The sequence below is a fragment of the Echeneis naucrates genome, chromosome 12 (genome assembly GCF_900963305.1).
Source record: "Echeneis naucrates chromosome 12, fEcheNa1.1, whole genome shotgun sequence".
Classification (NCBI taxonomy): domain Eukaryota; kingdom Metazoa; phylum Chordata; class Actinopteri; order Carangiformes; family Echeneidae; genus Echeneis; species Echeneis naucrates.
In genome coordinates, this window is record NC_042522.1 from 11,025,641 (window position 1) to 11,038,247 (window position 12,607).

Genomic DNA, 12,607 nt, shown 5'->3' on the forward strand with positions numbered 1-12,607 from the left:
CTACTTGTTACAGGATGAAGCCACCCTCATCACACACACATGCAATCCCCCTTTTCATAAACCTATCTATGGTCTAATCTACTCTATTTCTGGAGGCACCACTCCCCTCCTAAGTACCTCTAGTTCACTCTCTGCTGATGAATAGCAATCAAGTGCCGCTTGTAGGTGAAAATGTCACACAAACTTCTATTTACGTTTTGGTCATTATGCCAGCCCTCATGACAGACTCATGCGATCCTCCTCTGTTGCACAGGGGGGTTATAGAGGTGGCTGTCCAAACCAGAGTACGCCGCCATTCCACACTATCCCTCATCAAAGGGAACTATTGCATTAATTGAACATTTTTTTCAATGTAATGTTTTGCAGGATTGCATTCTCACGGATTTAATGCCTATATCATCGTCTAAGTAAAAGTTAATTATAGTGTTAGCAACATTCAACTGGTACAGGAAAATAATTCCAGATTTGTTTTTTCCCTTTAATGATCTTTTAAAGTAGTAAAGAGTTTTAAATTATTTTGCGCCTTTCCAACAGATGCACCTGCAGTTTTGGGCTCTTTGAGGCCCTGTCAGTTTCCTTATCTTGGTCCATTCATCTATCAACTTGAATTTTTTTTTTTTTTTTTTTTTTTTAAATGCTTAAATTCTTCTCCAATGTGTTCACGTTATTTGGTCTGCCCTCTTTAAAGCAGCACTGCCCAGGTGAAGCATGTGTGCCAGTGTGGATACAACTCCTTCCCCTCATGATCCTTCATCCAGGTAATTGCAGCAAATATTTGAGTTTTAAACCCCTGCTGTAGAAAACTGGGAAGGTAACATTACCTTCAAAGCAGAGGTAGACCTTTGGGAAAACCGTGTAGATCAACTTGTTTACCATTAGGGAATTCAGCTGCACCTTTACGAGTGTGTCAGGGAAGAAATTACACCTTCAGGCAACATCTAGTGTAAATACAGGTTTATTAGGGATGAAAATGTTCCATGATAAACAAAAAGGGGAAAAAACACATTCACAGTACATTTCATCATTTTATCTCAACATGGTGCATTGAAATGTTGTACAACTTAAACCTATTGTTGCTTTGCACAAATATGAAGCTTCTTTACAAAAATACTCTCCTTAGGAAGAAGAAATCAATGGTATATGGGGCATATTGGTAAATTCATGAACATTTTCCATCTCTTTTCATTTGATCAATATCTCGAAAGTGGCAACAGGCTACCTATACTAGTCCAACTTATTGTTCTAATAGTCCCTAAAGAATGCAGTTGCTCGTATTAGCTGACACGTAAAAACAATAACCCCTCCCACAAGCACTAATGACATCTGCACTAGCATACAGTAAATTCACCAGCAGCGAAGTGAGGTCTGATGGTTGAACAAATGTGATGTGAACACAAAACTGAAGGCAATTGGTCAGGTTCAGGATACGAGGCATTTGGATGGAAAATGACTGGTCCGTTAGACATCCTGTGGTAGATTCAGTAAAAGGTGATTGGTCTGAGTAAGGTCCTATGAAAAGCTATTGGTCATTTTATGGAGAGGTAGGATAGTTGTCATGGTCAACATATCAGGTCCCAGGATAACAAACTTCTTACAGTACTTGTACAAATGTTACAAGTGGCAAAGGCTGCTGACATGTCACCTCAGGGGCTTTTATTCATCAAACTATGTACCAATATAAATTCTGACGCATTTATGCACTGTCTCATGACCATATTCAAAGCAAGAGAAGATTTAAAAGAACAGCAGCTGTCCAACTCTAGCCAAAATTTGAACTAAATATACTATATTTGCAGTTTGTTTTTAGGTTGCTTGGCTCAGCTGGGAAAGTACAAGTGTAGAGTGTGAGTTAGTCAGTGTATTGGTGATCGTTCATGAATTGTTTAAGTGGTTATACAGCAGCCTTTTTAGAATTCTGATGTAGGATCTCTGCAGGTCAAGAGTTAAGGGGATGGTTTGGCACAAGTTTATGTTTTATGGCAAATGTAATGTTGGGTTTTACTAATAAAGGGTTAGGGTAGAAGAAAAAAAAAGACTTTCAATTTAGAAATGTTGGCATGTGACAATAAAATATTAAATAACTGCATTGTTTTAGACTCTGCACACAGCTGTCAGGTTAACATCTGGCCCTACTTTACAAACAATGATTCTTCATTTTCCCCAAGAACAATAATGACAACATACATACTGGAGTGGATGAGCCACATTACCTTATTTAAAAAAAAAAAAAAAAAAAAAAACCTTCTTTACCACAAAATGCCAATGGCTACCATCACATGTGCTATAATATCAGAACCACACAGGGTGATGGGACACACTTAGGTCAAGAACAGTATCAGCGTTTGATCAGCATTTACTATAATAACTGGGTAGCTGTAGTCAAAAATTTTAAGTTTATCGCATTAAATTCTTATCAGACAAAAACTGAATGGATATTTTTAAGTCTGTTTTCAACCAAGTGTGTCACTTCTCCATTAAAGGCACTCGTGGCGGTCACATAACACACAAGTGAAAAGAAAAAAAGCAAATACGATGACGAGGTGTGTGTGACTATGACTATGCCTCTATGCCTGTCAAAGACATTTTCTTCGTTAATGACAATTATTAGGCCAAATACAAAAGTTTTACAGTAGAAAACTTGGAAAAATGCTGCATTATTCTGCTTGTTTTCTTTAACTTGTACAAAACAAAGTATATAGAGGAGAACACACTGCGTCAGACATAAGCATTTCATCAAATAGATCTATATAAAAGGGGACATTAATTACTTTACAATAACAGAAACACTCTGGGAAAAGGATAGAGGACACTCAACATGGTGGATAATGTCAGTGGCTTTTTCGCCGATGGCTCACCTGTATGTTTGCTTTTGTTCCTTGTTCATTCCAATTCATCTAGACTTTTCCTAAAAATATCTAAAAACTATGAATATTTCTTAATGCATCTACATTTCTGATTGTTCCCTTACTTAATAAAGGTCTCTAATGATAGAATGACACAATCAGGTGTTCCAAAAGGAAATGTCTAGGGGGGAAAAAAAATCTGCAAGTATATTAACACACCGGTTGCACCATACAAATTACAGTATCTGCATTGTGTAACTCTTACTTTGCATCCTTGTTTGTTTATGTTTTTTCAACCAATTTTTTCTTGTATTTACAGATCATAGGAAGGGATTGCCAATATTTCTTTTACTTAATGATGATCTTTGCTCACTTGATTGAGTCACAATCAGACCAAACTTGTCTTAATGCTGAAAAACGTTTTGGAAAAACTTTGCCTAATTTTTTTTCTATCTTGCTCACTTTGAGTGTGCTCTCTCTGGGGATGTCTGTTTGGAGTAGAGCCACATTACTGGATCATGGACTCGCGGGCCTTGGCTTGCAGGGCATCACAAGTCTTCTTGGCGTCGCCAAGCAACATTGCAGTGTTGGGTTTGTAGAAGATGGGGTTGTCAACGGCTGCGTATCCCACACCCAGCGATCGTTTCATCACAATCACCTAGAAGAAAGCCCAGAGATACTCATTAGCTCCTAACTGGATGATTACAGATAACAGTAAAGGAAGCAGGACCTTTCAGAAAGAGTTTTTGTCAGATGCGAATTCCATCCAAACTGCCCAGTTTTTTTTAAAGTACAGCCATAATTTCCCCCTCATCGCTGCAATGTTCTCCCAGTCAACGGCCTCCATGTCTGTTGACCTTGGATGTAGAAATGAAGTGAATAGATTTTTTCCACCTTCAGCTCTGATGTAAAAAAAATAATAAATAAAAAATGAAGAAGAAAAAAGGAAGACACCTCGCCCCATAACTCATGCTTGGCTAATGCTGCATTAAGATGTTTAACAAACCTGTTTTAATTTAAACATCTGAGCATCAATCAGTTTAATATTTGATTTTATAAGATGCCTTTGTAGTTTGTTTTTGGCATTTAATATAGATGTCTGTTACTCCAGTTGATTTGAGTCTAAAGCTAAACAAGTAAATGTGGAATTTGCCTGTGTTCTTACCTGCATGTATCACTGTACGCTTATTAATGGCTTTAAAAGAATCTGTGTGATTTCTTGTAAATCCAAATTGAGCGTCTCATTGTGTTTCTACCTCTGCACCTGCTGTGTGTGTCTGTATGTGTCTGTACTCCTGTGTTGAGGTAGAATATCCTCTTTGATTTCCCCGGGGGAGAGCGTATGGAAACTAATGGGAGTGCTGTATAAATCCCAGATCTGGGATCAGTGCCAGTGTGATGCTCTGAATGTCGTCATTCCGCAGCGACACAGGCACCTCTAATGGGATCAGGATGGGACCGCACCTGGAACTGTAAGAATCTATGGCTGTGTGTGAATGTGAGCATGCATTTCTCTTTGTGTACGTCTTCAAAAGGAGGCCCCCTTTTTGAGGGTGGACTGCAACATTCACTTGTGGTGATAAAGCAGTCCAGTTGTGGTAAAATCTTCCAGCCCTCTTATTGTTTTGGCCCTGGGGGAAAACTCCAACACACATTTATTTTCTCAATGTCTCACCTGCTTAGACTTCCAGACCTCCAGCACAGGCATTCCAGCAATGATAGAGTTGGGGTCTTCCTGGGCAGCTGAGTTCACTGTGTCATTTGCTCCAATCACCAACACCAGGTCCGTTTCTGATCAAGAGAGACACGCACACAAAAGCCGTTCTTTCTGTCATTTCCCATTATGGTCATTGGAATTAATTAAATGTAATATCCTTTCTACAGCAATTTCAATTACTTTGCGGAATTCCAATGTTTGAGAGTCAAAAACACTTTTTTTCTTGTTTAGTTCATCTCCAAACCTAATTATGTCAAGGGTTTGTAAAAATGTCACAGCTCATTTCATCAAATATGTGCCGTGCCCTAAATTAACTGTTCCAACAATGATTTCAGTACTTCCAGTCATGGAGCAATGTATATCCTGTTTCTTCAAAATTGTGGATATGACTTGTGAGTTATGGTCCATTTAGTCAGAGATGGTGCATGATGGGATCCATATTGGTGAGGAAGTTTATTAAAATTGTTTTTTGCTTGGGGAAGAAAAAAGAATGAGGAAAATACAACATGATGGAAATTAACAACCATACACACCAGATTTGGCTTTGAAAATGAAATCTCTGGAAAAATGAATTACTATTTCTCCAACAAGTTGTTTGCACAATTCTTGCAAAAACAGTAAAGGGGTAATTCCTGAGATTGTTAACATAATGACTCAGAACAGGGGAAAACTTAAAAAATGCACTGTTTAAGCCCCCCCACCCAAAAAATGCCTATTGTGAAACAATAATTCTCAATAGAGTACATGGGCAGGTGAGTAGAGAATAATCTTACCTGGGAAGTCCTCATTAATCTCCTCCATTTCCAGAACAATGTCATATGGGACACCAGCCTCAGCCAACAGCACGTTGAGCTGGCCAGGCATACGGCCAGCCACCGGGTGAATACCAAACCTGAAGGACGAAAAGACTCATTTTAAATGAATGAAACCGTTGTTCTTCTATATGACCTGGATAAAATAAGAAATTTGAGCTGAAGACATAAAAAAAATCCATCCTTCTTAAAATAAATTGAGATGGATGTAGATGAGAACAGAGTGGAGATTTAACACAAGTGGTACTCAGAGAAGTTTGTGATTATAGTCTGCTTACATACAGAGGCTTCTTTCTGCACCATTCTACCTTGTATTCAACCAGTGGGCACACATAGCTCTCATACTCAATAAGCAATATCATGAAATTGGGGTTGAAAAGAAACACCAGCCTCTTTATCCTTCTAGCCACTTTGCCATATGACCAACCACTGTTTAGGGAAATGTTTTCTTTTTGTTTGGTCACTTCAGACGGACACAAAGCGATTGCCATGGCCTGTAAGTTCTGGGATCCATTAGCGACTATGGCTGCTGAATGAAAAAGACAGTTTCTGCACTTGCAAGCATATGAGGACAGCAGGAAGTTGCAGGAAGTGTGTTGTGTTGTGTGTCCAAACTTCATTCTGTTTGATATATAGCAGTGTCCCAAGAAGACGAATGACATGGCAACAAGCAAATGAAAACCAAGGAGAGGAGGTGTAGAGGGATCACACATGCAGGTATGAAGAGTTGGAAAACTCACGACAAACAGAGGAAATGCATTGAAATTAGAAAACAGAGCAGAGAAAGAGCACGAAATCAGGGTGAAGGAGGGTTTTTTTTTTTCCACTGACCACCCACTTTCCTCTAATCAAGTACAAATGCTCTAAGTAGCAGCAGCTGCAACAGCCGGGATCAAACGACTGAGGCAGGACAATTACACAAGCTTCCGCTGTACCTTTCCTCTCCTCTCTTTCACATTTCCTTTTTTCCCATGCTTTCTTTGCACACAGGTCTCTTCCTATCTGCCCTAAATCATCGTCGGGACATCCAGGTCAAATCTTCAACACTTCTTTTTTGACCTTCATGGTACAGTTCACATGTTCATTGGGTAAAATAGTTTTTACTTCTTCCCCTCTTTGAACAGCACGCTGATTAGAGATCGTGCTGATTACATGGATAACCCTAGTTACTTTAGTTTTGGGAAAAAAAGGGTTAGGGTTAGGGTTAAACCATTTAATTAATATACATCAAGTGAATGTAAACAAGTAGCTCTATCGTCCCGTTACCTGACTTTCTTGCCAGCATCTTTAAGCATCTTCACCAACTCAGCGATGGGGTACTGGGCCTTTGCAGCACAGAGTCCATAACCTTAGAAGAAGAAAAATAGAGTAGGAAAGGAGGGATTTTAAAAAGAACATGAGTAAGAATGAACTGCTATCGTGCAGATACCACAACATTTGCCATGATTCGTACCCCCTGTAACAGTACAGATGTTTCCACAGCTTGTGCAGTACAAAATACGTCCTGACCTGATCATGAACTGTCCAGGACGCTATGACAGTTTTCAAACATGTTTGATTTTACTGTATCCAAAAACAAGATGTGTTTGAAGTTGGACCACCACAGAGTTGAATCTAATGACCGGGATGATTATCCAATGAGTGTGACAGGAAGCCAGGGACAAGGAAGGCAATGGTCACATAGATTTCTCACACATTACAACCAAATATTGCTTTTTTCTTGTGGCAGATCCCCATCTCAAACAACTCCAGTAGTACATCTCGACAACATGACAACTGTCATCCAGTGTCATAACTTTAGGACCAACGATAGTTTGTTGTGACATTAAATTAACTTTTGTTAAAAAAAAAAAAAAAAAAAAAACAACTTTTTTTGTTGTTGTTGTTTGTTTACATCATTGTGTGATTATTCACTATGCAGTCATTCCAAAACCTGACAACATATCTGACTGCAACACTGATTGCTTTTGACACATGTATCTCGTACAATTAGGACAACGTTGTACATGTTTACATGTTCGTACACACATATTATTTATTCTTATTTGTAGACATGTTTATTTACTAAGCATCATGTAAAGAGGGGAAATTGTACCTCTGACTGGATATTAACATGCCAAAAAAGAACTGTTCCATCTATTGTAGACAGCGCTGTGACTGACAGGTGAATTGATGGTGTGGGTGGAAATCAACTTTCAACTGCATTTTCACAACAAAGTTTCAAGTGGTCGTGAGCAACTTTATTGTTTAATAAAAATGCTCTTAACATTTTCAGAGTGGAGTAGGATAATGTTAAACACATGACCCTGCTTTTAAAGAATTCTGTTAGATGAAAGAGAAAAAAACATCAATAAATGTCTGTTTCCTTGATGCTGGGCCTGTCCTGTTCTCTGAGTGTTCCTGTGGAGATTTGCTAATCGGGATTCAACACAACTGGAGTAAAAGGTCATATGCAAAGATGAGTAATCCTGGAGTGAGGCTGAAAACTGACTCTAAAGGCTTAGAAAAAGAAACGAATGATTGATTCAAACCTTTATCCTTCTCTGTCTCTTTATTTTGTGGCCTTTTACGGAGCTGCCTTTGTGTCCTATATAAACAAAGGTCACAGAATTCATTTTTAATTTTAACATTTACAATTCATGAAAAGAAGTTGCCTTAGCTGCCTTTTATTAGAGGTCCAGTGGCAATAAATTCTGTTTTATTTTGTCTTGTGTTGGATTTCTTTCGCCTTCAATAAAGCTGGTGTGTGGCACTTGATTTTTATCACATCATCATACACACAAACACACGTCAAATGGTCCAGTGGTGTTTACTAGCCTTGTCACAACAACCTGTCAGAAACTGTCTTGTTACAACACATTAAATCAAAGTGACAAGGTTTTAAACTCTATAGTGAAAAAAGGAAGAAAAAAAAAAGTCTACAAGAAACATGGTTTGACTGTCTGCAGAGCAGCTTGATGATTGAATGGTTTTCACTTTTTTTTCCTCCCCATCCCAATTCTTTCAATCACTATGCTTCCAGTATTCTCTCTAGAGTTTCTCCCATAAGAAAAACAAGTGCACCCAGACCATGGAGAGACGGGCGACACGAAGCCAGGAAAACACTTATGTTTATCAGGCAGAGCCTTAACCGTTTCCACAGATGCCAATCAGGCAAAGTGACTGTGACGGCTCCAATTAGGGTGAATGGTCAAAATGGAAACAAGGGAACTTACTGAGCGCCTGCGCTGTGTAACAATACCAGCCTGACTACTGATGACTACAGCCAAAAGAGGGATGAGGCATTTGGATGGTATGTGTAGTGAAACTGATGTCATTGGCAAAACGTTAGTTGCACGCATCGACTCGTGATGTATTAACTTAACAACCCTTTATTACTGTTCTCAGAAAAACAACTTTGCACTGAAATACCCTACTGGAATACCTGACTGATCAAACACTGACTGACAAGTCTTTCAAAAGAAAATTGCTCAATGAAAAATTATTTTAGCTGTCATCCATATTCCTCTTGGTCTAAAAAGAGTGAAAAACAAAAGATAGTTTCATCTACATCGAATGTTGTACCATGGATTACTCTGACTTCTTGTACTCATCTCAACCACGTGAGCACTTAAAATTTTGCAATTCTTGTAAATTGCAGTGTATACAGGCACTCAGCACTGTGAGTCAAATCACCAATTTGCAGGCTGGATGCCTTTTGTCTGTGTTTACATGTACCCACGCGAGTAAAGCAACACTTTGAAACCATGACTGGCTCACAACAGTCTAGTGAGACGACTAAACTGTCACTGGGCCACACAATGATGGTTTTAGAACAGCAGATCGTAAAAGTCCAGGTGGGAGGTTTAGACACGTATTTACAGTCAAATATTGAAAACATGTGAAAGGGAAAAAACCCATGTCGGTGGAGCTAAGGTCGGACCCCATGCTCTAACCCCAAAAAAGGAACTAGGAGCCAATTCTGAACGTAGCATTTGAATTGTCAACAAAGTCCCAACATACCCTCACATCCCATCGAATTTTCCCTTGACCTTGCATATATACACTGCACTGTAGAATGTCTATTTACCATGAACTGACGACCACACACAAACCTGTGTGCGTGTGTGTAGCCACTCTGCCATGACTTGTCAATTAGCCTAGCAAAATGATGATGTAACATAGGTCAAGAAAAGGTTAGATAAACAGAACACACATTTTGTAAATGCTGGAAAAAAAGTGGCTGGCAAAGTCAATGTACCATGTTTTTCCACTCACATACAAGACCTCTGAGGTGTGTGCAGGGACACGTGCGTGTTCTTGAATTTGTGTGTGTCTGTCGTACCTGGAGTGATGATTATGCTCTGGGCCTCTTTAATCATGTCGATGGTCTGATCCACATTAACCTCGGTGTGTGTGCCTGTGATCTCCATGGGCTTTCCTGTACCGGTGGAAGACGTGCCATAGCCTCCCAAGATGACATTAGCCAGTGAGCGATTCATAGCCTGAGAGGGAAGAAATTTTGTATTTCCTGTTTTACAACTACCTTGGCATTTATTTGATTGTTTACAGCAAATAGTGGCAAACTGAGGCAATCTGAAAATATCCCATTGAAAATAAATTTGACACCTGAGATTTTACTGACTGATTATTTGATATTCTATAATGCTAAACTTAGAGTCCCTCCTGGTGGAGAAGGGAGGAACAACGATATGAACCTGCGAATGCTCATGTACAGTGACTCATTAAATGCTGTATTTCACTTTACTTCAGAATTCAAAACTGTGAGTTTGCTATTTCAGTGGATTCTCTTCCTTAAACAGAGACTGAGATCTACTCACCACACACATAATATATGACAAAATGGCTCCAGATGACCCGATGAGAGCTCCAACGATGGTCAGTAGGTTGTTGTTCAGCAAAAAGCCCTCAGCACAGAGAGCCCAGCCCGAGTAACTGTTCAGCACGGTGATTACCACTGGCATGTCAGCACCTCCAATGGCTGCTGTAAGGGTTACACCCTAAGAGGGAGAAGAAAAAAAACAGTGAAGTTTAATCTGCTGCTATAACCAAATTAGCCTTTTAATGCAGTGATTACAGCAGAAAAAAAGAGTACTCCATTAAGGAGATGTAATGGAAAGCATTATGTATGATGTAATTCCCCCTTTATTAAGTCTGAATTAGTCAGCTCGGTGATGTACACATATCTTCCTAGGATGCCCAAACAACGAAAAAAAAAATATATATATCATTATTCTTTATTCCAGTTTAAAATATATTTTGCACAATCTAGTCCACAGCATTCTGGTTATTTTGATTCTCAGATGCACACCAGATTGTTTTGTTAATAGAGAGTGGATACATCTATGGAATCTATGGGATCAACAGATGATCCCATAGATTCCACTTTAAACTCCAACATGGGACCACACTGTGATTTTAAACTAATTTACTCTTTTATATAACTAACTGAAATGATATCCATCCGACCTCCAGAGAAGCACTGATCACTTTTATTCTGGGCCTGAGTCCAGCAACACATATGTAGAGCAACAGAAATGCTGAAACAGCAACACAGCATTGTGTGCAAATTTCTTTTCTTTTTATGGCTAATACAAGAATCTGTCCTCTCTACCTTTGGTGGAGACCATAATCTGTAAAATTTAAAACTAAACATTTGGACAAAAAACCTCTAAATCTATATGGTTCTATTGGCCACGGACATCTTTGTCAAAAGTTCAAAGTTCAGAATGATTTAATAAAGGCAGTGCCATATATAATGAATCAAGTACAAGAAAGAAAGTGGCAGATTTACAAAGTCAAGACTACTCTATTCTATGGTAGCCAGACTATTTCCAGCTCTCTGTTGGACTCAAAATAAATTTCTGGGCAGCTACTGTTTGTCTGGCCACAAGGAGCCTCTTTCTTGAAATTTTTTTCATTGAATTTGTTTTGTTGTCTCTTTTCTCACATATTACCTCCTAGTCTGTCTCCAGCATAATTTTTTTTATGTATGACTCTTATGTATTGTCCTCTTTGTGGTATTTATTAATGTCTTTATTCCTTTATTACTGCATCTACAATCGTTCTAATGAAATTCAATCTGATTTTCTTTTTTTTTTTTCTTTTCTTCAAATGAGTGCAAATACAGACCAATGAAAACACACAACATACCATGATGGCCGAGAGAGCAGAGACAGATCCTAGACAGGTCAGGCCTGTGGTGTAGCTGGGATCCAGCATGTAGGGAACAATCCCACCAACGCTAGCTGCCATAAGGCCGGCATTCAGTGCATGACGAGCAGGGAGCATTAAGGGAGCACTGTTCAGCACACCTGCATGGAGACATAGAGAATGACAATATAAATCCACAAAAAAACTAAATATAAAAAAAATTATTTATCATTTATCTGTGAGCCTTAAAAAAAAATAAAAAGGGGGAAAAATTATAGCGGTAGAATTCATGAAGCATTTATCATCAGAGCTCTTCTTCAGCAGGCACCACTTGAGACTTGTCAATGCTTGAGAGTCATGCTTGTGCATAATATGTCATTAGGAAATACTTGCAGCCACATGGAAATCATAGTTTGGGTCAAGGACTGGTGCCAACACATGAACTAGATGAATTACATTTCGTATAAATTTACAAAAGGTGACAATGGTTAAGAAGCATCAGCTCTTCACCTGTTGATAATTACAGTGTGACCAAGCTGATACACCATCAGTCTTAAGAATCCTTAAAAAAATGCTTACAACTATTTCTTTTTAGGGTTTTTGAAGTTCATTCAAATAATGTATAAAAGAGATTAAGCCATTTCACCCTATTGGCATTACCTTGCAGTTTGCCATATGCCACCAAAGAGCCACTGAAAGTGATTCCACCAATGTAGGTGCCAAGGTATGCAACTATCTTTGTGAGGTTGGCTGCAGGGTCTGTAGCAAAGTGCGGGTACTCAATCATGTATTCAGCCACACAGGTCAACACGGCCGCCAATCCCACCAAGCTATGAAAGGCTGCCACCAGCTGGGGCAGGTCGGTGATCTGGATCTTCTTAGCAATGGCCAGGCCTGGAGGGATAAAAAATAAATAAAGTTCAGTGGTCCTGACAGACTCACACACAAATAGCATGCAAACTGCAAGCACACATGCACACATGTGCACACACAAAGGGCTGATGGAAAGTAGGTCCATCTGAAGGACCAGGTGTTGCCGCTGAGGCCTGTTTGAGGAAATGCCAAGTTTGTGAGTGGGTCTA

At 39.2% G+C, this 12,607-nt stretch overlaps 1 protein-coding gene across 3 annotated transcripts in view; it reads right to left on the bottom strand.

The window, feature by feature from the left end:
- Positions 1–937: 937 nt before the first annotated feature.
- nnt (nicotinamide nucleotide transhydrogenase) overlaps positions 938–12,607 on the bottom strand; it is a 28,421-nt gene continuing 16,751 nt past the window's right edge. For 2 of the 3 annotated variants that reach the window (XM_029516315.1, XM_029516317.1), the window contains exons 15-22: positions 12,186–12,419; positions 11,526–11,686; positions 10,193–10,372; positions 9,697–9,856; positions 6,639–6,720; positions 5,334–5,452; positions 4,519–4,634; positions 3,352–3,501 (exon numbers count right to left, since the gene is read on the bottom strand). In XM_029516315.1, coding sequence (XP_029372175.1) covers positions 3,352–3,501; positions 4,519–4,634; positions 5,334–5,452; positions 6,639–6,720; positions 9,697–9,856; positions 10,193–10,372; positions 11,526–11,686; positions 12,186–12,419 — 1,202 coding nt within the window. Of the gene's footprint in view, positions 3,502–4,518; positions 4,635–5,333; positions 5,453–6,638; positions 6,721–9,696; positions 9,857–10,192; positions 10,373–11,525; positions 11,687–12,185; positions 12,420–12,607 lie in introns of all 3 variants that reach the window. The other variant, XM_029516316.1, reaches the window with a different exon arrangement.